The sequence below is a fragment of the Chrysemys picta genome, chromosome 7 (genome assembly GCF_011386835.1).
Source record: "Chrysemys picta bellii isolate R12L10 chromosome 7, ASM1138683v2, whole genome shotgun sequence".
NCBI classification, from domain to species: domain Eukaryota; kingdom Metazoa; phylum Chordata; order Testudines; family Emydidae; genus Chrysemys; species Chrysemys picta.
In genome coordinates this window covers 107,097,275-107,123,859 of record NC_088797.1, presented here as the reverse complement: position 1 = coordinate 107,123,859, position 26,585 = coordinate 107,097,275, and the positions used below count along the sequence as shown (strand labels likewise).

Below are 26,585 nucleotides of genomic sequence, written 5' to 3'. Positions count from 1 at the left end.
AACCTTTTAATTAATGCTATTTTGCAGCCCTTTAGAAAGTCAAAAGAGGAAAGGTTTTATATATATTAAAATATTTATTAAATGTGTGAGACCTTTTACAGCCTTTGGTCTATTTAGTTCTGAAATCTCAAATATATTTCTTAAAGAAGGAGCACAGATATGTCAATTGTAATATTTCAAGACAACCAGAAATTCAACAGAAAGACAAAATAAGAAATTTAAATAACTCCAGGTACTAGCACTCATTTGACTCAGTTCAACAACCTAACAGTGCACAAGGTATAAAATATTTGTTATTTGAATAAACTGATAATAGCACAATAGAGGCCCTGATCTTGACCGGGTCCTCTAAGCACTATTGTCGAACAAACAGTAAATAATGATATTTGTAAAATTCTAATTCTGGAGGTGGCCCTCTTGTTGAAAAGTCATAAACTACATGACAATGGCAGTGTGGAAATCCATCTGAAGCAGGCTAGAAAATATCATATTATCTAGTAGCCTTAAATATCCAAAACCCAGTCCAGACAAGTTTAGTTGCATGCTGCCCACCAAACACACTGCTGACTGCAGTGCTTAATTTGTGCCAGGTACTGCCAGGGCTTATCCCCGGCACCTCTGGACTTGCCGCATCAGTTATGAAAGTAAATCGTTGCTTGAGGCCCAGCACCTCTTTCATTACAAATTAAGCACTGGCTGACTGGTCCTTAAAACTCTTGGATGCAATGACTGACCAAGTTGTCCAGTCTCAGGGTGAAGACAAATACTGATCTCCCGCTGGGAAGCATCTTTGAACGACAGAAGGAACAGATGATTTGTCTGCCCACACTTCAGCTTTGCTAAATACTTTCCACAGCTGCATCTCAGCCAGATGTGCCACAAACTGCACATCACAGAGACATGGCTAATTCTGTATGTTGTGCTCTCCCTGAAATGTGGTATGGGATGTAGCTGTGACATGTACAAGGACTGCTAGAACCCGGTTTTCATTTTCAGCGTAAGGTTGGACACGTCCAACAGTCATGCACTAGAGATCAGTAGCTTGTCCTTGAGAGGAAAAAAATGCCCCTGCATCAGATTGGCTTTTCATATGTTTAGTTGCAGCAACCACCACTCCCTCTCCTCAAGCTCAGCATAGACCCTGGCTACAATTTAAGTTTTGGGACCAACATATTTTCTTGTTGCTCATTCAAAGTTGAAATTCAGGTTGTTCCTTGGCAAGTAAATAAAAAAAAAATCCTATCATTAATAGGCGACAGTGAGTTTAAACAAGTTTCCAGATCTCTTAAATAATGGTTAAAAAGCCAGAAATATATTTGAAAATTAAATATTAATTAAATAATAATTGTTATGATTGTTAAGCCTTTAATAAAACAAGGTGACAATCAGTTTACATTCTCTTTCTTTACTAATTCCACAAGTCATTTAATTTTTTAACAAGATGGCCATTGACTGGGTATCCTTTTATTAGTATAGAACAGAACCTCACTAGTTTGAATAAATGAATGGAAGACCCATTGCAGATGAATCAGGGCCAGCTCCAGGGTTTTGGCCGCCCCAAGCAGCCAAACAAAACAAAACAAAACAAAAACAAACCCGTGATCGCGATCTGCGGCAGCAATTCAGCGGGAAGTCCTTCGCTTCGAGCAGGAGTGAGGGACCGTCCGCCGAATTGCCGCTGAACAGCTGGACGTGCTGCCCCTCTCCAAAGTGGCCTCCCCAAGCACCTGCTTGGTAAGCTGGTGCCTGGAGCCGGCCCTGAGATGAATGACAAATTAGAGCCTGTTCCCATTGATCTCAATGCAAGTTTTGCTACTGGCTTGAACTATGTTTATATGTTGTATTGTAAATGTTTATGGTAATATTTTGAAGCATACACTGTACTAGTAAATATGTAGTATATTGATGTAGTATAGTTATTTTGTAGACTTAATGTTGATATGTGGATCCTTTCTACAGCTTGTGCTATTAAATCTTTGTTGAGAACTAGGGAGAGCTTTTTGTGATAAATTATGGGGCCGTGGATCAGTAAGATGGTGCTATATTGTGTCCCTCCCCTTTTGACTGTAATAAGGAACATAGCTTGTTTCTATAATGGAAATAGAAAATCAAGAGTGTGATTGCTTTTCTACAATAAGGTTTTCTGAATGGACCTTTTCAGATTATATTTATTAATTTTTTAAATTTTACTCTATTTCTATTGAGTTTATTAAACAAAAATGCCAATTATATTATTACATTTAAAATCTTTTCAAATATATATTACACAACTTAGTCATACTACGTGAATGGAGGAGAATGCTATGAGAGTACGTACCCCTCCCATCCTGGCCTCACCCATAAATCCCCTGCGAAGCCTGATACTGTAGAGTTCTTGTAGGGTGCCAGAAAGGGGAGGAGAATACTATGGCCTTGTAGCCACTCAGGGTCCCTGGAATTGGAGGGGATATTCAGAACCTGAGATAGGATTTGGCCTGAACACCTAGTGTATGTCTACACAGCACGCTAAGCCTCGGCTTAGACTCAGGTTCAAACCCAAGCCCCCCTTTTTGTCCACACAGAAATTAGTCTGACTCGGGCCAGGAACCACTCTTGATTTAGGCCCACATACCCTCCGAGGGCTGGGGGGGGGGGGGGGGGGGGGACGGAACACAGAGCCAAGTCCTGTGAGGCAGGTCAGAGCGCAGGCATTTTGCAGTATGGATGCAGCTCAAGCCTGCATCACCAGTCTCACATTTGGAGAGTCCACTAACACTGTCCCACATTCACCTGGTGCTTTGCTTCGCAGCCCTTCAATTCCAAAACTTGCCACTCGCTTCCCAGGAACCAGAAGCAACCTCCTCATTCAAAAGCAGCTGCTTGGGATTTAACCCTTCATTTCCAGGTGGACTATTGAATTGGAAACAATACAATCAATGCTAACATGTATTAGCTATGGCCAGCAGTAGGATGAAGTCCTGCATCAGGCACGTTGCTAGCTGTCAAGAGGAGCACAGCCAGATTCTGGTTTACTTCTGGTGTGAGACATCTGACTTCAGCCAGAGCACAAAAAATTATCATGTCTGCAAAACTATATCTGATCAGCTGGTGGCATTGGGGATTGACTGGACAGCAGATCAGTGCAGAGCGTGGTTCAAGTGGCAGAAGACAGACTACAGCAAAGTCAAGGACGCTAACAGCACCTTTGGGAACTCCCCATCTTCCTGCCTCTTTTACAAGGAAGAGCTGGGAACTGCACTGAGCACTGTACCTCCATGGTGCATGAAACTCTGCTGAGCAACAATAGCAACCTTATAAATGCCCACCCACATCACACGCACAGCTGGAGGAGAGCCAGCCACTGATAAAGGGCAAGAAGTGATACTGGAACTGAGGCTGGTGACTGAAGAGGCTGTGTTGCCAGAGAAGCGACAGCACATTCTGGGTTCATACTTGGAGGAACTATTTGGGGATGGCCCTGGGGAGCAGCCTGCTGCAGAACCGTCATCAGAACAAGCGCAGAAGCTGGAGCCTGGTAAATTTCTGCTGCCATGTTTGTATTTATTACTATATGAATGGGAAGGATTTCCATTTTATGGATCTATTAAGTTATTAATATACAACCCTAGATTTGTGTGTGCTTCCTTTCAGGGCAGAACCCACACCATTCCCCCAGTTCCTCCCTGCGTTTCAGCCTGCCACCAAATGGGATTCAAAATGGACACAGTGAAAAAGGGGAAAAAGTAAAATAGTTATTATGACATTTTTACTAGTTACTCACTGATTGGTATATGTATGGGTTGGTGTGCCACAATTCATAACCTCACATAGCCCTACCATGTAAAACATCACACCTTACAAATTAGCTATGCAGGCACTGTTCCTGACTGCCTGTGAACTGGGTCCCCCAAAATCTGGCTGTTATGAGTCCAAACAAAACCAGAGTGTGTATTTGGTCCACTGTTGGCTTTAATGTATGAGTCCAAACTGCAGCAGTGGGTGTCAGTCTATCTGCGTTAAGAGTCCCAATGGTGGCAGTGAATCAGGTGTTTGCATGGACACAGGGTACTTGCAAGGAGGTTGTACTGTGCCTTCATGCTAATTCAGCATCTTGTAGATGTCACCATGAATTTTCACCCACTGCTGGCAGGTGATGAAAGCAAACTTCTCACAGAGCAGGAACTCCAGACGGTCTGTTATGTTCCAGGACAGCGCATACTTATTTGGGCTACCTTTGTAGCTCATGAGCCCCATCCATTCCAGTCACCAAAATAGCTCCTTAGCATACATGGATGGCTGTCCTCTGCTGGCCTGGACCAGAAGTTCACGGTTCCACTTGGGGACCTCCAGAATATCAATGTTCTCCAGAGCTTGCCTGCCTGACATGAACGAACGATCATAGCTTGTAACTAGACCACTCGTAAGTTCCACACTTCCAATAATCTTCCCTCCCCCCAAAAAGAGGGTATAGGAATAATTTTAATTTAATTTTCTGTCTTACCATGATATCTGGTTTCCAGTGCTGCTCCAAAGACATCTGAAGTGGATGGTGGTTTTTGTGTGAATAGAATAGAATACAGCCCACTGATAAAAACTACAGTATAATCTTTTGACTTGGGTTAATAGCACCCCTTTCACAAACTGTAAAATGTATTTTACACCATGCTCAATGATGTTCTCTGTCTCCCTCCTTTTGAGGTCCTTCCATCGCCACAGGGCAAGCACAAGGCACTAGGAGCCCAGATGTGCAAACCACCCTACTGCAGAGGAAGAAAAAAGAGAGTCTCAGATGAGCTGAAGAGAGACCTGCTTGACAAAACAAATTGGTAGATCCAGGTCCAGAAGGCCCAGCTCAGCTACCAAAAGGATAAGGATGACCACTGGGTGGAAAAAAAGACAGAGGCTGAACAGTGTGAGGAGAAACTGGCAGACAGATTCATGGAGCATGACCACCAGGTTGAGGAAGGAAAACAGCATAGCAGAAGTAGCTGTTTGAGTGATTACTGGAGCTGATGGGTACCAGACTGCAGGCTCCAGTGCAACCTTCATCTCCTGCTCCTGAACCAGGGCCTCAGTCCCCTTATCACTATCAAGTCCTGCAGAGCATCCATTCTTTGGACAACTCAGGGGGTGGCTGGAGCATATCACAGGCAAACACTAGTACATGGAATGGACAAATGTACCCTGTGTGTTAATTCACTCCAGTCCAGGTATGGCCTGTATGTGCAAAACTTGCCAGCAAGGCCGAGGACAATATGGACCTTTGCCTGTTTTTTTTTCTGACCAAGTTAGTTTATATTATTGCACTGCGTGCCATGATGGCAGCTGGTCTGCATTATTGGTTATTACAGTATATAGTTACCTCTGTAAAATAAAATGTTGGATTTGCACATAAGAGTACAATAACAAATTTTATTATATGTAATCATCAAAGTGGCACCAACTTTAATGAAGGTCATCCCATGCCGAATGTCAACCTTTCAGAATAAAAATTTACCAACTGTCATCACAGTATTCCAGAAACTGTAAATGGCAGTACATTGCCAGTATGGATAAAATACGTAACACATCCCCATACATTTCACGAAAGTGTTTACAGATTTCATGGTGCACAATACCTACACATTTACAAAAATCTCTCTCACAGAATAACCTCATATGCCATTTAATTCCTCCTCATGCATGAGATTGTGCAAATTCATGTGGGCTCCCAAAGCATCCCTGATTTGCGTGTCTGGATCTAGCACCAGTCTGGACAGGTGTATTGTCTGGGTCTGTGTACCAGTTCAGATATCCAGCAGGGTCCCGAGTCCACGCCTGGTGAAAAGGTTCCCCCTTCTCCTTGCAGGCATTGTGCAGAGCAAAGCAAGCCCCAATAATGCAGACTGTGTTAATGACACTGGCATCCAAATAGTTTTGAAAGTAGTGCCAGTGGGATTTCAATCTGTCAAATACACATTTTACCACCGTCCTACAGCTACTGAGTGTAGTTGAACCTTCTTTTGGCAGGTCCTCTGAAATCAGGATACAGTTTCATAAGCCATGGCAACGGGGGAAGAGTGGGGACCTATAAAATACCAGTGGTAGGATGACCAGATGTCCTGATTTTATAGGGACAGTCACGATATTTGGGACTTTGTCTTATATAGGTGCCTATTACCCCCCACCCCCTGTCCCAATTTTTCATACTTGCTATCTGGTCACCCTAAACAGAGGGGACAGTGACTCCATTTCTAACAATGTCATTTGATGGGAATAATGTCCCAGCCTCTCTGTGAAGGTAAAGTCCTGATCTCCAAAACACTTTGGCATCATGCACCCTGCCAGTGCATCCCATGTTAGTGTCCATGAATCTGCCTTTGTGGTCAACCAGGACCTGCATAACGGTAGAGTGGTATCCTTTATGGCCCATGTACTCATTTTGGTGGGCAAACTACAGGCATATGAGTCCCATCAACGGCCCTGTGCAGCCTGGAAAGTCCATTCTCTGAAAACCAGCAATTATTTCTGAAGCATTTATTATGCCCACCATCTTCAGGTAAATAACAGTTCTGATCACCTCACAAACCTCTGCCACAACATCCCACACAGTTGATTTGCCAACTCCAAACTGGTTAGACACAGACCTGTAGAAGTTTGGGATAGCCAGCTTCCAGATGGCTATAGCAACTCACTTCTGGCCTGGCACGATTGCCCTCATGTGGGTGTCCTGGAGCTGGAGGATAGGGGCAAGCTGATCCCCAAACTCCAAAAATGTCTGCTTCTTCATGTGAAAGTTCTGGACCCCCTGCTGGTCATCTCAGGTGCGCATGACAGTGTGATCCCCACAAGTCTGTGCTTGCGGCCCCACTCCAGAAGCCCTGGTCTATATAGGGGCAATCTGCAGCTAGGGCAACAGGCATGAGCAGCATCAGCTGGTTTGCAGCTGACATGTTAGTATGCCCCACTGAGAGGTGCGTTCAGCAAGTCAAAAACTGCTGCTGAAATGTCCACCAGCGTCTTGCAGATGTTCTGCCTGTGCCCGAAACAGGACCGACAGCATGCGGTAGAGAAATTCTTCCACCAGGGCAGGATCCCTGTTGGCTCTGGCTGCAGGGAGTGTGAGGAAATAAAATGTCTCAGCTGGTTGTGCTCATGAGCTAAAACAACCCAAAATTCTTCCAGTCAACTCCTGCAGGACGGACAGACAAACCACGTTCTCCCATAACCCACTATGGAGAAAGCAACAGAGCGGTTTCAGATGCCAGGGGTGATAGGAATCCTGGAGTACAATAGTACACGACCTACAGAAACTGAAGTTCTGAATTGGGTCTGCATAGTGTACTTTGGACATGTGTTCACAGTTGTGAGGCCTGAGTTTCTATAGCAGCGTGGATGCTCAAGCGTGGGCTTGGAAACATGAGTCCGCAAGCCCAGGTCCTACAGACTCAGGCTTAGTGTGTTGTGTAGACATATCTCTGGTACACTATCCCTTATTTTTTTCAAAAAATGTTGTGGATTATTTAAAAGTTGATTAAAAAAAATACTTTACACTGCTAACAAATACTTCTCCTGATGTGCTTGATCCAAAATCTGCATTGGGTCACTTCCTTTGATGGCACCGGGCTTTGGATTAGGCCCTATGTGTGAGCTCTCTGATCACAAAATGTTTCTTTTAACTTAGCCAGACAACAGTTATTTGTTACCAGTGTATTTTAGAAAACAAATGCTATCTAAGAGAGTATACCTTTTTTATACTTTGTAATCAAATGTTTTAGTTTATTCTCTTTGAAACTGGCATATTCTTTGGAGGAAAGGATCTGGGAATCTAAACGCTTGGCATTTCATTTTTGAAAACCACAGTATCCATTCCTAAATTACAGCTACTAACAAAATTGTCTGCAGTTGTATCCATTAAGCAATTTTTATATCCTTTTCTTCCTTTTGTTCAGATTTCCATTTTCCTCACACTTCTTTCATTATCTTTCTATCCAGTTTTCATTTTAACACCTTCTTCTCATTAAATCCTACTCCCTTGTGCGTACCCCTCCTCATTCCCTTGTTACATATTTTCGGAGGGCTTTGATGCTAAAATGTTAGCCATGACAAAATGGCTATGTACAATGAACATTAGATATGCAATGGAGTTAAATCTCTATAGATTCTTTTTTATGAGATGTTTGACATAGCAATTGTATTTTCCTCATGTATGAGAAGTATATTTAACAAGCATTCAGATATAAGTACATTTCATCAGGAACTTTTCCACAGAGAAAGCTGTCTCAAACTGCCCCAGTCCTTCCTTTCATAATCTTACCCAAAAAGGGAGAGATCAGAGACATTTCATTAAATTTATTTAAGGAACCCTTAATGAAGAACCTTAATGCATCATGGGCTTACAAAGAAAACAGATTTTAAGAATAACACATAGCTCATATATTTCTGTTCATTCAGTGAACAGATTTCCAGCAAAAGCCTTCTGTACAGGGGCTTCCAATAAGAAGTTCAAACATGTCACAGTTCCTACAGATTTCAACTCCTCTGTCTACTCTAAAGGTCCATTTACACTTGGACACTGACCATTACTAACAGTGGTTGTCAGCAACAGATTTTACCTTGAACCCATGCTGACAATATGTTTGACTGCTCATGTAGATGGGGCAACAACATTTTAGCAATGTTACCAAAAGCTTATTACATCACTGTTTCATCCTACTTTCTGCAATAATGATGCTAAAAATAGTTTTGTCCCATGCACACTATCCACTTCAACACCAGTTCAGAAGGAACCTGCTGATGACAATGGTTGCCAAGAATGGGTCAATGTCCTAGTGTAGATGTGGCTCCACAGAGTCCTGGGCTATACAGACAAATACAGATGGGCCACCTGAGTGGGCACAGCCTGAGCACAGCATGGCCACCTACTTCTTAGAGAGAGTTCAAACATAGTATATCCTCAAAATATATACTGTAGGGCAAATAATACCACCTCAGCCACTGAGAGGTACTTGAGTTTCCTTTCAGATTGGAAATGAGACTTTTGCAGTATGGTATAGTTTCCTCACTGGTCCCCATTATACAACATACCAGTGATCTGAGAAAATCACTGAAACAGGAAGATCAAACAGTGTGTTGTATAACATATTTATTAGTATGCACTGTGTGTATATGTTTTGATGTGTTTATGTAAATATATGTTAAATAAAACAGGTCTCAAAATGAGATTACATGCAGTGATGTGGTGTACTAGCACCTGTCCCCAGGTGTTAAGTTAGCAGCAGTATGAGTTTTAGGCCCATTTTGGAAAATGTTCTAGAATATCCCCATGGAAAAACGGTCTGACTGAGAAACAATAGTGGGAGTTAAGATCAACTCAAGACTGAAACAGAGAAGGTGGGACAGCTGCAGTTGGACCCTGATGCCCTGAATTAGGCCTGCTCTATGTTTGTAAAGTTGTCCTGGTATAACTATGCAGGTTAGGGGGGCTGATTTTTTATCAATACAATTATACCAGTATAAGCCCTTCTATGGACACAGTTATATTGGTTTAACTTATTTCGCTTCTTGAACTGGAATAAGCTATACTGGTATAATCACTTTTATACCAGTATAAATGCATCCACACTATAGGGGTATTGTTTGTAGCAGACTAGTAATTTATATTTGTATAAACTAGGCATGACGGTATAACTGAAGTGGCAAAACTTTTTACTGCAGACAAGTCCTTAGCATTCTGAAAAAGGAAGTATACAATTTCAGCAGTCTATAAATGCTGGTAAACCCCAGAAGGGACATTTATCCAGAGTGAAGACCGTGAGGAAGCATCTGCAGACCTGACAGTAGGAGAGAAAAATTCATGTAGTCTCCAGGGGTACAGAGAAACATCGTTGTGACATCAGCATTTCCCCCTCCTACTCACCAGAGGGAACAGGAACTCTTGACAAGGAAAGGAAACTCCCGCTGCTTGGTATGGTATGTTGCCGGTGTTCACATCATTTATGCTGTTAACTTCAGAGAAAGTACATCTTTCAGGCATTAGTTTTGGAGAGAGAAAATGTAGAGGGAATTTCTAGCATTTTAGAAAGAAAGAAACAGTGTGACTATGAGGCTAAATTCTATCTACTGATACTTGAAGTGTTGTAGCAATGTTGGTCCCAGAATATTCGAGACAAAGTGAGATGAGGTAATATTTTTATTGGATTAATTTCTGTTCATGAGAGAGACAAGCTTTGGAGGCTACACAGAGTTCTTCAAGTACAAGATAGTGCTCTTTTTCAAATTGCTACATATTAATAACATGGTTTCCAGACTTGTTTTAGAAAAATCTATTTGAGCAATTTTTTTTTTGAGATATCTGGGTTATCTGTTAACTAAAGATCCAATTTTAGGAATTGCTCAGCTCTCTCAGCTCCTAATGAATTCAACAGTTGAGGATCCATCTTCCTATTCTTCCTCCCCCTCTTAAATAATTTTGTATACTACCGTCATCTCAGTAAAAATACATCTTAAGCTTCAGTAAAAACAAAGTTTTAATCCACATTATGTTGTGGCATGCACACACCTTCTTAATCCAAAATGGTCAGAGATGAAGAAAATTTAGCTTTCTTTACGGATACAGTCATTCCTCTGCCAGCAGCCACGGTGCCCTTCTGACCCAGAGACCATAGAACATTGCACTAGAATCTATGTACTCCACCTCATTCAGCAGGTATCCCTCCTCCAGGAGCCTCATTCAGCAGGTATCCCTCCTCCAGAACCCCCCTCACCCACCACAGAGCTTTGTACCAGGATCCACCTACGTCATCTCACCCAGTAGGTATTCCTCTGCCAGGAGACATGGTTTCTTCCTCTGCTCCTTTCTAGCATGGAGATTCTCACAACAAATTTTTTGATGGCCTCAGAGTGCGGCCACCAACTCTTGCAGGTGGCCACTCTGACAATTTTTCCTAAAATACTTAAGTAACTTTAGGAAAAACAAATAAACATGCACATATACATATCCAAATCATTGCCATTTATTCATGGAAGGTTTTTTGTTGTTGCAAACTCAATAATAAAAATAACTTCTCTATTCTTTACTGGACCTACACAGAATAGAAACACAAATAAGGTGCTTTTCATGTTCTTGTCTTTTGTTGTTGTTTCTTTTGCCTTTTTTGGTTGCTTTTTTAAATTAGACTTCTAGCTAGTAAGTCTGCTGCTGTGAAAAGTGATATTTGTGTGTTATATCACTTTTTACAGAAGCAGACTTGCTAGCTAGCTGGGAGGCACTGAAAAGTGATATTAACAAACATACAAATATCACTTTCCAGAGCAGATTTACTCAACCCCAGCAAGCTGGATGACAAATTAAGCCCTGGATGGGGAGGTGGGTAGGGAGGCAGTAGGGGCCAGGGACAATGGAGGCCAGGGCCAGCACTCACTGCCGCGCAACTGGAGCCTGAAGCCCCACAGCCGGAGCCTGAAACCCGCCACTCCAGGGCTGAAGCCAGATGTGCGAACCCCATTGCCCCCAGGAAGGTGGGGAAGTCACACCGTCTGCCCGCTCCTCCGCTGTTTGTGAAATTGTGGCTTCAGAGGGGCCAGGGCCGAACCCCTGCTGGCAGCCCTGGGGGAGGAGCTGCTGCTGCTGCTGCTTCCTCCCTGTCCCCCCCATCATCGCCCAGAAGGTTTTGGCTGCAAGAAAAGTCCCTGGTGGCTGCATTTGAGAAACGCTGTTCTAGCAGGAGCCACCAGCCACTGTCCACAACATGTATCCCTCCACCAAGAGCCACACAATCCCTGCTTCCCCTCTCCCACTTTATATCTGCTGCCAGAAGCCACATAACCCCTTCACTCATTAGTATCTTTCTACCATAAACAACTACAGCCCTTACGCACTGTGCGTTCCTTCGGCAGCAAGCAACCCCATGATACCCACGCCCTCTGCTTAGCCTTTCCCAGGAACATAAAGACCCCGCTTCATCAGGGACACTGAATCCCTCCACAGGGAGCAACGCACACCCCGTAACTACCTCCCCTCAGAGTCACTGAGATCCTGCACCCAACAGGTGTTACCAACTGGACCCAAGGGGCCCATAGCTACTATGTAACCCTTCATCAAGGAGTAGAGGGCTGGCCAGGGCCCGGGGCCTTGAGACCATTAGCAAACACATTCAGAGTGGGTAAAGGGGAACTGGGGACAGATGAGGAATGTGGGTCAGGGGGCTGCTGGGGGCTCTATGATGGAATCCCATTGTGGGTGATGGCTTTTGGGGGGCTCCTGGCGCATGGTTATACACTGGATGGGTCAGGAGGCCTTGAAGTTCGTTCTAGAAGCCTCTGGCGGAGGGATACCTGGGGTTAAGCAGTTTCTCGCCTTGCCTCTTTCGGCGGGCCAAGCCGCGGGGACAGGCGCGCTGCCGCGGCCCATTCATGTTTGAGGAGCCCGCTGGGCCTGTCTCCGCTTAGCTGTGGGCCGACCATCCCCCCCTCAGCGTTGCCGTGGGGACGGGACGCCGGGCTCCGCCCAGAGGTGAAGAGAGGCGGTGTAAGAGATCCTGGGGTAGCCGCCGCCCGCCCGCCCGCCATGGAGTCGAGCAAGGGTGAGCGAGCCCGGAGAGGAAGAGCCGGGACAACAGCCCGTGGAAGAGGGGACGCTGGGGAGGAGGGCGAAGTAGTGGGGTGGCGGGGGCGCTGGGGAGTGGCGGGATGGCTGGGGGCGCTGGGGAGTGACGGGGGGGCTGGCAGAGGTGAAGTAGTGGGATGGTGGGGGTCGCTGGGGAGTGACGGGGGCGCTGGCAGAGCTGAAGTAGTGGGATGGCTGGGGGCGCTGGGGAGTCGCGGGGGGGCTGGCAGAGGTGAAGTAGTGGGCTGGCTGGGGGCGCTGGGGAGTGGCGGGGAGGGGGCTGGCAGAAGTGAAGTAGTGGGCTGGCTGGGGGTGCTGGGGAGTGACGGGGGGGCTGGCAGAAGTGAAGTAGTGGGATGGCTGGGGGTGCTGGGGAGTGACGGGGGGTCTGGGGCGCTGGGGAGTGGCGGGGAGGGGGCTGGCAGAAGTGAAGTAGTGGGCTGGCTGGGGGTGCTGGGGAGTGATGGGGGGACTGGCAGAGGTGAAGTAGTGGGATGGCTGGGGGCGCTGGGGAGTGGCGGGGTGGGCTGGCAGAGGTGAAGTAGTGGGCTGGCTGGGGGCGCTGGGGAGTGGCGGGGGGGCTGGCAGAGGTGAAGTAGTGGGCTGGCTGGGGGTGCTGGGGAGTGGCGGGGTGGGCTGGCAGAGGTGAAGTAGTGGGATGGCTGGGGGTGCTGGGGAGTGGCGGGGTGGGCTGGCAGAGGTGAAGTAGTGGGATGGCTGGGGGTGCTGGGGAGTGGCGGGGGGGCTGGCAGAGGTGAAGTAGTGGGATGGCTGGGGGTGCTGGGGAGTGATGGGGGGACTGGCAGAGGTGAAGTAGTGGGATGGCTGGGGGCGCTGGGGAGTGGCGGGGTGGGCTGGCAGAGGTGAAGTAGTGGGATGGCTGGGGGCGCTGGGGAGTGGCGGGGGGCTGGCAGAGGTGAAGTAGTGGGATGGCTGGGGGTGCTGGGGAGTCGCGGGGGGGCTGGCAGAGGTGAAGTAGTGGGATGGCTGGGGGTGCTGGGGAGTGGCGGGTTGGGCTGGCAGAGGTGAAGTAGTGGGCTGGCTGGGGGCGCTGGGGAGTGGCAGGGGGGCTGGCAGAGGTGAAGTAGTGGGATGGCGGGGGTCGCTGGGGAGTGGCGGGGGGGCTGCCAGAGGTGAAGTAGTGGGATGGCGGGGGTCGCTGGGGAGTGGCGGGGGCGCTGGCAGAGCTGAAGTAGTGGGATGGCTGGGGGTGTTGGGGAGTGACTTGGAAGGTAGGGTGGCAGAGGTGAAGTAGTGGGATGGCTGGGGGTGCTGGAGAGTGACGGCAGGGGTTAGCAGAGGTGAAGTAGTGGGATGGCTAAGGGTGCTGGGGAGTGATCCGGAGGTGGGGCTGGCAGAGGTGAAGTTGTGGGATGTCAGGGGGTGCTGAGGAGTGACCCTGCAGAGAGGACGGGAGTGGTAGCAAGGGGGTGGAGTAGTAGGATGGCAGGAGATACTGGGGATGTGACCCTGGCAGAGAGGAGGGTTGCTGGCTGTGGTTGAAGTAGTGGGATGTCAGGGGGTGCTGGGGATGTGACACTGGGGGGGGGGGGGGTTGCAAGGGGATGGACTAGTGGGATAGCAGGAGGTGCTGGGGAGTGGCTTAAGAGGGGGTGGGGACTGTCAGGGGGTGAAGTAGTGGGGTGGTAGGGGATGCTGGAGAGTGATTTGGAGAGAGATGGAGGGGGCTGTCAGGGGTAAAGGAGTGGGATGGCAGAGGCTGCTGAGGATTGACCCTGGAGAGAGGAGGGGCTTAGTAGAAAGGGGTGGAGTAGTGGGATGGCAGGAGGTACTGGGGACTAAAGCCGGTCCTGTTCATAACACATGTATGTGTCAGTTGTCTGTTTTATTAAATAAGCCAAAATCCTATAAATTGCACTGTGGCAGCCATATAGCAGGGTCATGCAAATTGGCTGCTGAGGCACCAAATGTGTTTGCCCACCCTTTACCACTTGTCTGTCACAAAATTTTTGTCTTGGTTGAGTAGAATTTCAAAGTCAGATTGTAGAATGGCTGTTAGTACTGTCTAAATATCTACATGTTGAGATGATTGAAGATAGAAAGATGAAGTGGGCCCCTAGTAAATCTGTTGCCTGTTCTGTTTGTTAGAAAACACAAGACCTCCTTTTTCTATTCCCTAGTCAGTAATATAATATAACTGAGTTTTTATGTAGTCATTCATTCATCCTGCTTCCCAAACATTTTAGAATGTTAACCCAACTACAGGGATTAACCAACAGCAGGAGGAGAGAGAAGTCAAAGTACTCTGTAGGCAAGGGAAAAAAGATATATTTTTGGTTGAGATTTGACATTAGATGGAGAATCAATTAGACAGTGTTAGGACAGTCTGTTCCAGATGGAAGAAGTTGCAGATGAGAAGGTTGGGTGGGGACCAGAATGTCTGATGGGACAGTGAGAAGGCTAATGGTAGATGAGCAGACAGACACCAGATCTGTGAGCTCAGCTGAATAAAGCCAAAGCTTAAAAAAGGTGGCAATTTTGAAAAGGATCCTGAAATAAATGGGGAGCCAGTTGAATTGTGTGGGGTGATGTGATCATGCTTCTGTCTTCTCACTTGTAGGAAGAAGTGTTTCTCATATGCTGGAATTCGGGTTGCTATGAATTGTGGGCAGAGCGGGGTGCAGAGGGAGGCAAAAAAATATGAAAGGGACTGGTAACAGTTAGAGTTAGGTGTGTAAAATAGATGAGGATTTCAAGAGGTGGCAATGAGACACTTGCCTACATGCATAGTGGTACAGAGAGGTGATGTTAGATTTGCAGACCTACGAGTTGTGGGAGGAAATGGAATATGGAATTCTGACCCTGCTGAAGTCAATGGGCATTTAGCCATTCATTTCAGTGGAGCCAGGATTTCATCCACAGAGCTTGAAAGGCAAAGCTGACACTGCAGTTACAGGCAGTGGAAACAAATTGGAAGTCAATGGACTTATCCTGACTTCTCATTGGTTTTTCAAATTAGAGTTATATAGTCCAAATGAAGAAAATATTCTTTCTGCAGCGGCAGAAGAGGTTACTGCAGACAAAAAACATGTTTGCCGCTTCAACAAACACTGTATCTAAGTCAGTGTTTCTCAAACTGGGGCCACCGCTTGTGTAGGGAAAGCCCCTGGCAGGCTGGGCCGGTTTGTTTACCTGCCCCATCCGCACGTCCAGCTGATTGCGGCTCCCACTGGCCGCGTTTCGCCGCTGCAGGCCAATGCGAGCTGCTGGAAGCGGCGGCCAGTACATTCTCTCAGCCCGCGCCGCTTCCAGCAGCTCCCATTGGCCTGCAGCGGTGAACCACGGCCAGTGGGAGCTGCGATCGGCCAGACCTGCGGATGGGGCAGGTAAACAAACCGGCCCTGCCCGCCAGGGGCTCTCCCTTCACAAGCTGCGGTCCCAGTTTGAGAAACACTGATCTAAGTAGTTGACCAACAGCTCTATTAAATCACAACTTCAGTTTTCTTTATGACTTTGGCAGCAAATATACAACTTTTGCAATATTATTGTTGATGTGAAAGGTGAATGGTGATTAGGTGCCAGAGTCATAATAATTTCTGCAGTTCAGTGTCTCTCCACAATTCTGATACATATGGGGTACTCCATTCCTGTCTGCAGTTTCCAGAGTCAGTTCAAAACAGTAGCACACCCCTTTGCCGGCTTGTTGCCAGATCTTCTGCCTCTTCAGCAGCAAAGTGGCAGTTCACTTTGCTCCTGACTTTTCTTTTCCAACTTACACACAAAATGGTTGAAATAGTATGTGTGACAGTAGTGAGCAGCCTTTCTTTCTTCTCCCTGTCTTGGATTGGGTATCAGGTAGCGGGGTATGGAGCCAGCACTGCAGTGCCTACTTAATAGATTCTTCTGCTACCCCCACAGTCCTCCCACCCCTGGAAGAGCTGTTGCAGAAACACCAACATAAATTCAAGTGGTGCTCTATCTGTGAAACAGCTTTTACGGGCTCTTAGAGAGTGAATTGTGCCCTTCCTGTTCTCAGCCAGCCAGTCCTTGCATTGATAGGCACGGTCCACTAACAGTACCAAACACCTTTTGTTGGCGATCAAGGTCTTTACCAAGTTTCTGGTGGCAACAACAGCCAGACTCAGATGTGTATCTCTTCCTGGATGACATCTTGATCAGCGCTCTGACCCAGGCAGCGTCACACCGTGCCACAATCAGGATGCTGGATCTGCTTCAAGCACGTGGATTTGTGATAAACGCCAAGAAGTGCTCTTTGACTCCCTTAACAAAGACCGTTCATGTGGCAGTGGAAATAGACACGTGTTGCAATGGTCTATCCATCACCGGATGTACTCCACAAGATCCAGAACCTAATATCCATGTTGGTAGAGTGTGCGAGGCTGACCCTAGCTCAATGTCTATTGCTACTGAGCCTCCTGGTTTTGTCTATAGGACTCACCCCATGGGTGAGGTCCCATATCAGGTGTCTTTAGGCCTTTCTCCTGAAAGTATGTGTAAGCAGAATCAGAATGACCTCTCCCCGACATCTGGTGGTGAGCTGTGGAAAAGGACTTCAGGGGCTGATCTCGTTTGCATGGGACTACCTAGCATGATGGACTGCTTGCCCAAATGGTCACTTTGACTGCTCTGGGATCCCCAGTCTCTTTGTTATTGAGGCAGGAGTAATAAAGGGCGGTTATCCTGGTTATGTGAATCAAGGAGAGTATAACTGTACTTGGTATTTTATGATCGAGGGACTCGCCCTCAACTAAGTAGCACTCGCTAGACCCCCCTTCTGAGGGTCCCAAACACCACTTTTACCCTTCCTCTCTCCACTGTGTAATAACAGAGCTAATTTTGACTCCATTAGGAGTCTTGTTACATGCTGCAGAGCTGAAATCACTGATTCCTAGGTCTAAGCATGTGGTTCTGAGTGTGCCAGCATTGGGACTCCCCTACTAACAGCTGAAATCACTAAAGAGCTAAAGTTACTAAGAGCTGAAATCATTGAGAGCTGTGTTAAATGCCGGGGGGCTGAAGACTTATTGGTGAGCAGCTAGCAGGATGGCTGGCGGAGAGGAGCGGCTAGTGGAGAAGGGCAGAGAGGCATGGCTAGTAAGACAGCTAGCGGAGAGGAGGGGCCAGCAGGTTAGCTGGCGGTGAAGACTGTAGCAGAACGCTGCGGAGAGGCATGGCAATCGGCCGTCGACCCAAGCCGCAGAGCATGTGAGCTGCCCCCTTACCTCCACCCAGGCTGGGAGGTAAACTCTGCAGATGAACTTCTGAACTCTGGGGGCTGCACTGACCAAGGACAGAAACTGTGGGTAGGGGTGACTGTTGGGTTGCTGGACTTAAGACTCTGAGGGGAAAAGGACACTGACAAACTTACTTGGGGGTGGGTCTTTTGCTCATAGTTTGTGTTATCCTGTTTGTGATGTTTCCCCAACATAGTGCCGCAATGTTTCCCTCCTTTATTAAAAGGTTTTTGCTACACTCGGACTCTGTGCTTGCGAGAGGGGAAGTATTGCCTCTTAGAGGCGCCCGGGGAGTGGTATGTAATTGTCCCAGGTTACTGGGTGGGGGCTCAAGCTGGTTTTGCATTGTCTTATTGAACCCATAGATACTGAACCCAGCCCTTGTTGCTGCCAGCTCTGACAGGCAGAAGGGTTACATATGGAACCATTCACCAGAACACTTGCAGGATCAGGTACTGGTTTTGAACTCTTTAACATGATTGACAATCCCATAAAATGTCTGCAAGGGTCTTCCCATATGCCTGCTAGAGCCACAGGTACTCACAGTTGATGCCAGCCTAATGGGCTGGGGAGTGCATCTTGAGCACAGGAATGTGCAAGGCACCTGGAAATCCAAGGAGAAGAGTCTGAGCATCAATCTGTTGGAGGTCAGAGCTATCAAGTTATCTGAACAAAGGTTCCAGAACTACCTAGAGGGAGAATGTGTTCTTGTTCAGTCAGACAGCTAAGCCACTGTGGTGTCTATCAACAGCCAAGGGTAAGAAGGAATGTAATTCTACATGCAGATCTGGAAGAGATAATGGAGTGGAAAGAGAGGACTCTTTCTTTTGTAAGAGAAGTGCACATAAAAGGAGAGCTCAACCGAAAGACTGGCTCAGCAGATACATAGCGAACAACTCAGAATGTTGCCTGAAGCAGAAAGCCTTCACTCTGATTTCACCGAAGTTTGGCTTCCCAGCAGTTGACCTGTTTCCAATTGCAAGAACAAAAAGTGGCTGAAGTCTAGGAAAGGTGATGCAGAAGATCAAGCGAGAAGACGCAAAGGTGACAGTGCTAGTCCCATGCGGGCCAAGGAGACCATTCCGATCTGATAGAACTGAAATTGGAACCACCTTTGCAGCTATCAGTGAGCCCAAACTTCCTTTACAAGGGCCATTCCTCCTTCTGGACCCAGACCGTCTACAACTGACAGCCTGGCTATTGACATGAGACATTGACAACATTCAGTTACAGTGACTCTGTGATTAAAGGAAACCAACCATGTCAATTTCAGCTATAGGCTTGATATTGCAGTTTGATCTGTGGGGGTGTCTGACTTCTGCATGTGACATCAGTGGGTCACATCTTCAAACAGAAGTGTGTTCTATTTCTCTTTGTTATTTTAAAAAAGTTGATGTCCCATTAAAACAACTCATCTGACTGCTGACAAGGTATATTTTTGGTTCATATACCAGCCAATGAAAATGAAGAATTCTTTAGTAAAATAGTTTAGAAAAGAAAAAAATGATTAAAATGCTTTAAAGCAGGATTTTTAATTTTGATTCAAACAATTGATTTAAATTGCTTTCTATTAAATTAACCTACCCTGCAATCAGATATTTGAAAAAACTGTCAAATTATTTAATTGTTTTTTAAATGTTTTTCTCCTTATTGTTTGTAATCCTCTGGGAAGCACACAAGTAAAATACTTTTTCTCACCAGTTAGTTAGTCCTTTTTTGTTTGGCACTTTTTCCCTTGTGATTTGACTACAGCTGAAATTGACATGGTTGGTTTCCTTTAATCACAGAGTCACTGTAACTGAATGTTGTCAATGTCTCATGCTTTGAAAATAAGTCTTAGTTTTGCTTTGGCATCAGGAGACTGTCCCACGAAAGCTTATGCTCAAATAAATTTGTTAGTCTCTAAGGTGCCACAAGTACTCCTGTTCTTTTTGTTCTAGTATAGTGACTTTCAACTACATTTGGACAATGTTATATTTCTTTACAATGCTATTATTTTAATGATGTGGTAGCCAGTTGGGACCCAGAAAATCCCACCACATTACTACGGTCACCATTTTCGATTAATTTTTGAACACTTGGACTTAAATCATGGCCCCACTGAAGTCAGTGGGAGCTTTACTATTGACATTAGTGTGGCCAAGATTTCAACCTTGTGGCCTTATCTACGCCGAACTTCTAGTAAAGTTGATGGGATTGGCCTGCTTATGTTGTTGTTTGTTATTTGTATGATTATACTGCATAGAAGCCCAGTTGTGGACTGAGATCCCATTTTGCTAGGCATAAACACAGAACAAAAAGACAGTTCCTGCCCCAGTTAACTTAGAATCGAAGTATAAAACAGAGCATAACTATGGGTATAGGCAGACAGGAGAGTACAAGGAAACAATGAGACAATATTGGTCAGCATATTAGGCAGTGATGTGCAGAGTCAGGCCCTCTTTGTTTTAAATTTTTAGCAATTTGTGTAGATGATATTCAGGATAAAGAAATCGCTGTCTTCTCAAATTGAAATTTCTAGTTAATAATAAAAACAGAGTGAAATCTTGACCCCATTGAAGTCAGTGGGAGTTTTACCATTTCAGTGAAACCAAGTTTTCACCCAGAAAGTATAATTAAAATGTCTATAGAAAATTTATGGCTAAAAGTTTGCAGAAGTCTAGTTTATATTTAGTAGAATTATTTGTTTAGAAAATAAATTATCATATATGGGGGGGGGGGTCAAATCTGGTAGTTGCCTTTAGGCACTACTGCAGTGTAAATGTTAAATAATAAAATAATAGTATTTTTAGCTTGTAATAATATAGTGTTCTCGAGTGTACACTTTTTTTATTCTTTATATAGTTCTGTTCATCTCTGTTAGAGAAACATCAACTACTACCTGGAAATATGGAAAATACCTATTCGGTAATTTTGTCATCCTGACATCCCCAAGGTGGTTAGGATTGCTTTTTTTTTTTTTTCATTATAAATTTGAAAAACTCCAGAAATGGGACTGCTGCCATTTCCTTTAGGAGACTGTTAAAACAGACCTCAACGTATGGAACCATTTCATAGTATATGTTAGTAAACATTTGTAATGTTATTAAAATAATGAAATCTGGTATATATTAAAGAATAATTGTTTTAAAATGAAAATGTGTTTTTTCTTGTTTAACAAAGCTTTAATTTACATGGCTCCAGAGTATGAAGTAAATAGGTGATTGCAAATGTTTTTTTACAAACACAGTACTGTAACAGGAAGTTGATTAATTTGAGTATGCTATAAGTTTAAAAAAATTTAACATATTGTACAATGCCATGAAATAATTAGAAATAGTATTCAAATCAGGCAGATTCATTAATTCCACACATTTAGCTTTCTATTACTTTTAGGCATGACCTTTATTAACTAAATGATTACAAAATACACACAAATTGTGCAAAGTCTGACAGCTAATCAGGGTACTAGCAATGTATAATGTGTAGAACCAGTTGCACAATATGATGTCTAGGAGAAACTGTGTCCTCAGTCCTATGAAGACTTACGCACATTCTTGTTCTTGGGCGTGTGAGTAGCCCCATTGGTTTATTATTGAAGTCAATGGAAGTATTCAGATGCCTAGAATTAAACACACGAATAAGTCTTTGCAAGATCAGGGCTATAGTGTTGAGTGAAATGATTCCTGGATGTAACATTCAAATCTCTCTCTCTACTTTGGCAGAGGTCCCATTGAAATACAACAGGATGTGGCCTATACATTGTGCAGTGATTTGAGATGAATCTAAGAAGGATCTCATCTCTCCTAGAAGTCAGATATACCATTTAAATGTTATGGTGTCAGTTGAAAACCTAAGCTGATAACTTATATAGCATCACTACACTATTTATTATTTATCTCTGGTTCATCCTGGATGGAAAAGTCAGTGGAAAGTTAGATTTGGTAAATAGCTTCACAGCCTCACCAACCTGCTCTGGCCATGTGTGGCAAGGAGCAGGAATAATGCTAAAGATGCCTTTGTCTTGTGCTTGGCTGAAAATAGCCAGTATGCCTCAAGCCGAATTAGTAACTTCAAGAGAGTTTCTACAACACAAAAGCTTGTGTATCTTTTCAGATGAACAGAGTTCATGGAGTGGTGGTAATAAAATACACACAAATGTTATTGTTCATGTTAAAATGTTGCCTGTAATTTTGTAACTACAGTATGTTCTAGATTTTTGTGGTGATTCCCCATTGTGAATCATGTTGGAAGTAGGGTGACCAGACATCCCGATTTTAACGGGACTGTCCCGATATTTCCTTGTTTGTCCCGCGTCCCGACCGATGTGCGGTCGGGACACTGGACAAACAAGGAAATGCTCCGGAGCCCGGAAGTGCTCCCCCCCCCCCCCCGCCCCAACTCCGCCCTCTCATCCCCCTGTTGGCTCCCTCCCCAAATCCCTGCCTCTTCCCCAGGCTCACCATTCCTCCTTCCTCCACAAGCTCTGGAGGGAGGCCCCGGAGACGCAGGGGGAGCGCGGGGCCAGGATGAGTGAGAGTCCGGCCTGGCCCCAACCAGGCAGGACTCAGTCAGGAGGTAGGGAGAGTAGGGGGCAGCTGTTCTCCCCCCCTGGGCAGCAGGACTCAGGAGCAGCCGCTGCTTCAGCTCCCACTGCCGCGGGGGGAGGAAGCGGCCGATGGCCAAGCTCAGCGGCTGTGGCTCTGGCGCCCGGGCCCGAACCCCCCGGGCCTGCTGCGGGGACCCAGCAGCGCGCACGCTGCGCCCAGCCCCTGGCCAGTCGCGTCTGGGCTGCTGCCCAGCTGGTGCAATCCCGCGGCGGCCCCGGGGCGGAGGCATCGGCAGCCCAGGCCCGTTCGTTCCCCTGCGGGACTCGAGCGGGACTGGGGGGCTGGGGCCTGCTGCCCGCATTCCGGGGCCGCCGCAGGATAGCACCAGCTGGGTAGCAGCCCAGATGCAACTGGCCAGGGGCTGGGTGCAGCGTGCGCACTGCTGGGTCCCCGCAGCAGGCCCAGGCTTGGGGGGTTCGGGCCTGGGCGTCCAAGCCGCAGCCGCCGAGCTTGGCCATCGGCCGCTTCCTCCCCCGCGGCAGTGGGAGCTGAAGCAGCGGCTGCTCCTGAGTCCTGCTGCCCAGGGGGGAGAACAGCTGCCCCCTACTCTCCCTACCTCCTGACTGAGTCCTGCCTGGTTGGGGCCAGGCCGGACTCTCACTCATCCTGGCCCCGCGCTCCCCCTGCGTCTCCGGGGCCTCCCTCCAGAGCTTGTGGAGGAAGGGTGGGGTTTTTGCCCCACCCCCTGATCCGCCCTGCCCCCCACCGCGTCCCGATATTTGACTTGTGTGGTCTCGTCACCCTAGTTGGAAGTCACTTCCGATGTTTAAGGTCACAGCAAACCATAATCCTCCCACAGCTTTTACAAAAATGACTTGTGTGTCTGCTTTGTTTTGATTGTGGTTTTGGTATTTATATTTTTAATTGTTTGCTTGTCATGGCTGCTGCTAACTGTGAGTGAATCTGTAAATAATATGATGCATTGTTAGGGTGGACATTTTTGTGCAAAAAAAGAGATTAACTTGTTAGCAAACTTCCCTAGGGTAGTGCAAGAATAAAGCCCTTCTAAGGTTCTGTCTCTGCGCTCTGAGCCAAGCAACAGTAACGTATGCCTTGCCTGCTTAATATAACTAGATAAATACAATTTGATAAAATGGGAATTACTCCCAAAATATTTGAGCATTACTTCAATAGTATTTTTATTATTAACATGAGACAGAATTTTATATATCTGGAAACAATTAATGAAAAATTGACCTGCTATTGGGTCTTTTTGTGAATCAATTCAGATTCTAATAACTTTTCAGTTTATGAAGATAGCTTTCTAAGGTCTTACATTTTCAAATTTAGCCATTTTCAGATTTATTTATATTAGCTATAACTTTTGTTTGAGAGAGGTGCTGGATTGACAGTCTTGGAAACTGAAATTCCCTGTATATTCACAGAACAGGCATAGGGACAAAGTTTCTCCACCACTGTAACTCCGCTTTCATCTGGAAGGGGGGCAGCTCTAGGAATGACAGAGTAGTTGAGTTTCCATACCTACTCCTCTGCTGAGGCTGCCCATAGGAATGGCATTTGTGTGCATGTATTTCGTTTTATAAAATGGTCTGCTTAACAAATTTGCTTTGCATATATGCAATAAAATCCAAAATTCAGTTAAACAGTAATATTTTATATATTGCCATAATATTAAAGAACCCAAAGTACATTCCTTAAAAACATGCAAATTTGAACCTTTCCTGCATATCGCTTTCTACAAAAATGAGTAAATAAATGAGTCTTCGCAGAATTTTCTTAGGTCAACAGGCTTGCGCTCTGTTGCACCAGCTGGAAGAGTTAACTTATCAGCTGATTTGAATGTGGGGACCACTAGTGCAAGCACCTCAGCTGATTTTAACTCCTGTGGTGTCATGCTAGAAGAGAAATGTGTAGACCTTTTTATGCCAAAATCAGCATCTTTTTTGATAATGGGTTGATCACATTTGTGATGGTGGATTCTGTGATTCGGACATCTGGCTTCTAGGGACTGGACTGAGATTACCAGCTCCTATCACACAGACCACTAAACAGTTATATGGTAACAATTTTGTCACTACTGACCTGGTTCAAATTCCAAACAGTGACATACAGATGAAAGGCTCCATATTTTTTTGATGCAGTGGTAGATCCATTCCTTTGTTCCTTTTCAGTATGTTTTAAGGATTGTTTTCCATATTAACTTTGTAGTAGTCCATATTATAGACCTGCATGATTCTAAATATACAAATTCACAAAATTGACTGTACCTCTCCAAGGAAGCAATTAAGAACATAGTCAATGAGATAAGTTATTTCTAAATACCTATTGCCTGCTTTTCTGATGGAATTGTCCTTATTTTTTATTTTGTCATATTATCTGCCTCTCATATTTTAGTAATATTAATTATTTCAGTGGGACTACTGGTATGAGTCAAGTTAATCATGAGAATAATGTTTGCAGGAATAGGGCCTAAAACATTAAAATCATACTTACTTGTTTATTGTACATTGGACTCTTAGGTGTGAAATTCAGTGACTGAGAGTTGAGTTGTTAGTAAATAGGAACTTCTGATTTGTAATGAGGAGATTGGAGCAACAATATTTGAAGAATATTATTTCTAATTTGCTTTGGGTCCTGGGATATGGAATTAAGGAGCCAATTCAGAGTTGTACACGTATGAGTAAGTAATATGTCTAACTTGATTTGGCATATTTTCCTTTGGTGCTCATTATTCAGTGGATTTAAGCTGTAGAAAATGCAGGGAAGCTGTGCGTTATCTGTGGAAAATGTGATTTTTCTTCTTAATTTAAAGGACAGGTTTTTTTCCCCTTGTACATATTGATTTTTAGTAACAAGTGCAAATGTCATGTTATGGTTAATATTGGCAGAGGTTGAGTAAATGCTTTGCTTCTCTATGTGACTAATGGACACAGTAGCCATACATTATTAAACAGTCATGATAGACAATATCTCAGCATGGACTCATTTACTATGATACTCTATTGACCTGAGGCAACTGGAATGATACTGAGATTGTACAGACCACATTTAAACTTGCAGACCTTGGGGAACCATCTGAAGGTATTTATTCTGAGTTCCTTCTGTAGATAACTGGGATTTAAATTGTCATTATCAACAGGATCTGCCTAATCAATACAAAGAAAATTCATTGTGCGTCAGCACCGATTTTAAGGCATTTTTTCAGATTGCAAATAGAGTGATAATGCAAATTTTAAAAAAAACAGCATGGTGCTGTTTATGCGGCACATGGTGAACCTAAAGTAGCTGGACATTCTTACGTGAAAACACCCTGTATGTAAAAGGAATCTATGCTAGAGTAAAGCTGGTGGAGGCAGTTCTGTTTCTTTTTGTGCTGGAACCCAAGTTAGTGTAATGAGGGAGGGAAATGAAGTGAAGGGAGCATGGACAAGCAAGGCTCCACTATTCCTGATTTTCTTCACTAACATATGTCAGTGGCATACGTTAATTTGCAGCTTTAATTTGCACCGCAGCCTGGTGAATAAGCATCAGGGAGACATGGCCAGCTTCCTTACAACCCACTTCTCCACAGGGAAGTGCTTGGACACAGCAGAGAATCAAACCTTTATTTTTACTACAAGAGACTTTTGTTTACAAATTTTAATGATAGAAATAAACCTTGGAAATGTCCCGCAAGGTCCTAGTCTTTAGTCCTGGAAGAGGATAGCCAAATTAATTATTACTGGATCATCAAGTTTAAATATGTTTTATATACATGTTAGGAATAAAATTACTAAACTAATTTGTTTTGGGTGGGAAAAATCTTCCATGATTTGTAATGCAATATTTTTATAGTTTTCTTAATCTGAATGTGCTCCTCCTTCTTGTCACTCTTTCTTGTTAGAATCTTTATCTGCTTCAGCTTCATCAGACAGTGATTTTAGTATTAATGTGATCAGTGAACTGTTTGAAAGATGATTTAATTGTGCATCCAGAATTAGATGATAACTCGCTGTCATAGCCTGAATTGGGGAAGGAAAAAAACAAGCCAGAAAATGGCAATTCCTGAAGCAAATGCGAATAGTTATGCTGTGATGGAAACAGTGGGAGACGTGAATTTAGCGCAAAAAGCAGGTCCAGTTGTTCCATGGAAAATGTAATTCACTTCTAGTACTAACCATGTTAACAATGAAAGAAAGATGGTAAAATCTAGTAAATATTATGCTATTGATCTTTGTTTATCTGGTGTGTTGTATTGTTTAAGGAGCAAATGCT

At 45.0% G+C, this 26,585-nt stretch overlaps 1 protein-coding gene across 6 annotated transcripts in view; it reads left to right on the top strand.

The window, feature by feature from the left end:
• The first annotated feature begins 12,287 nt into the window (after positions 1-12,287).
• The window catches only part of FANK1 (fibronectin type III and ankyrin repeat domains 1), a 62,967-nt gene continuing 48,669 nt past the window's right edge, over positions 12,288-26,585 (top strand). The window contains exon 1 of one of the 6 annotated variants that reach the window (XM_005281906.5): positions 12,288-12,542. In XM_005281906.5, the coding sequence (XP_005281963.2) occupies positions 12,527-12,542 (16 nt within the window). In that variant the 5' untranslated portion in view covers positions 12,288-12,526. The remainder of the gene's footprint in view (positions 12,543-26,585) is intronic. The other 5 variants (XM_042855397.2, XM_065552254.1, XM_065552253.1 and 2 more) reach the window with 5 other exon arrangements.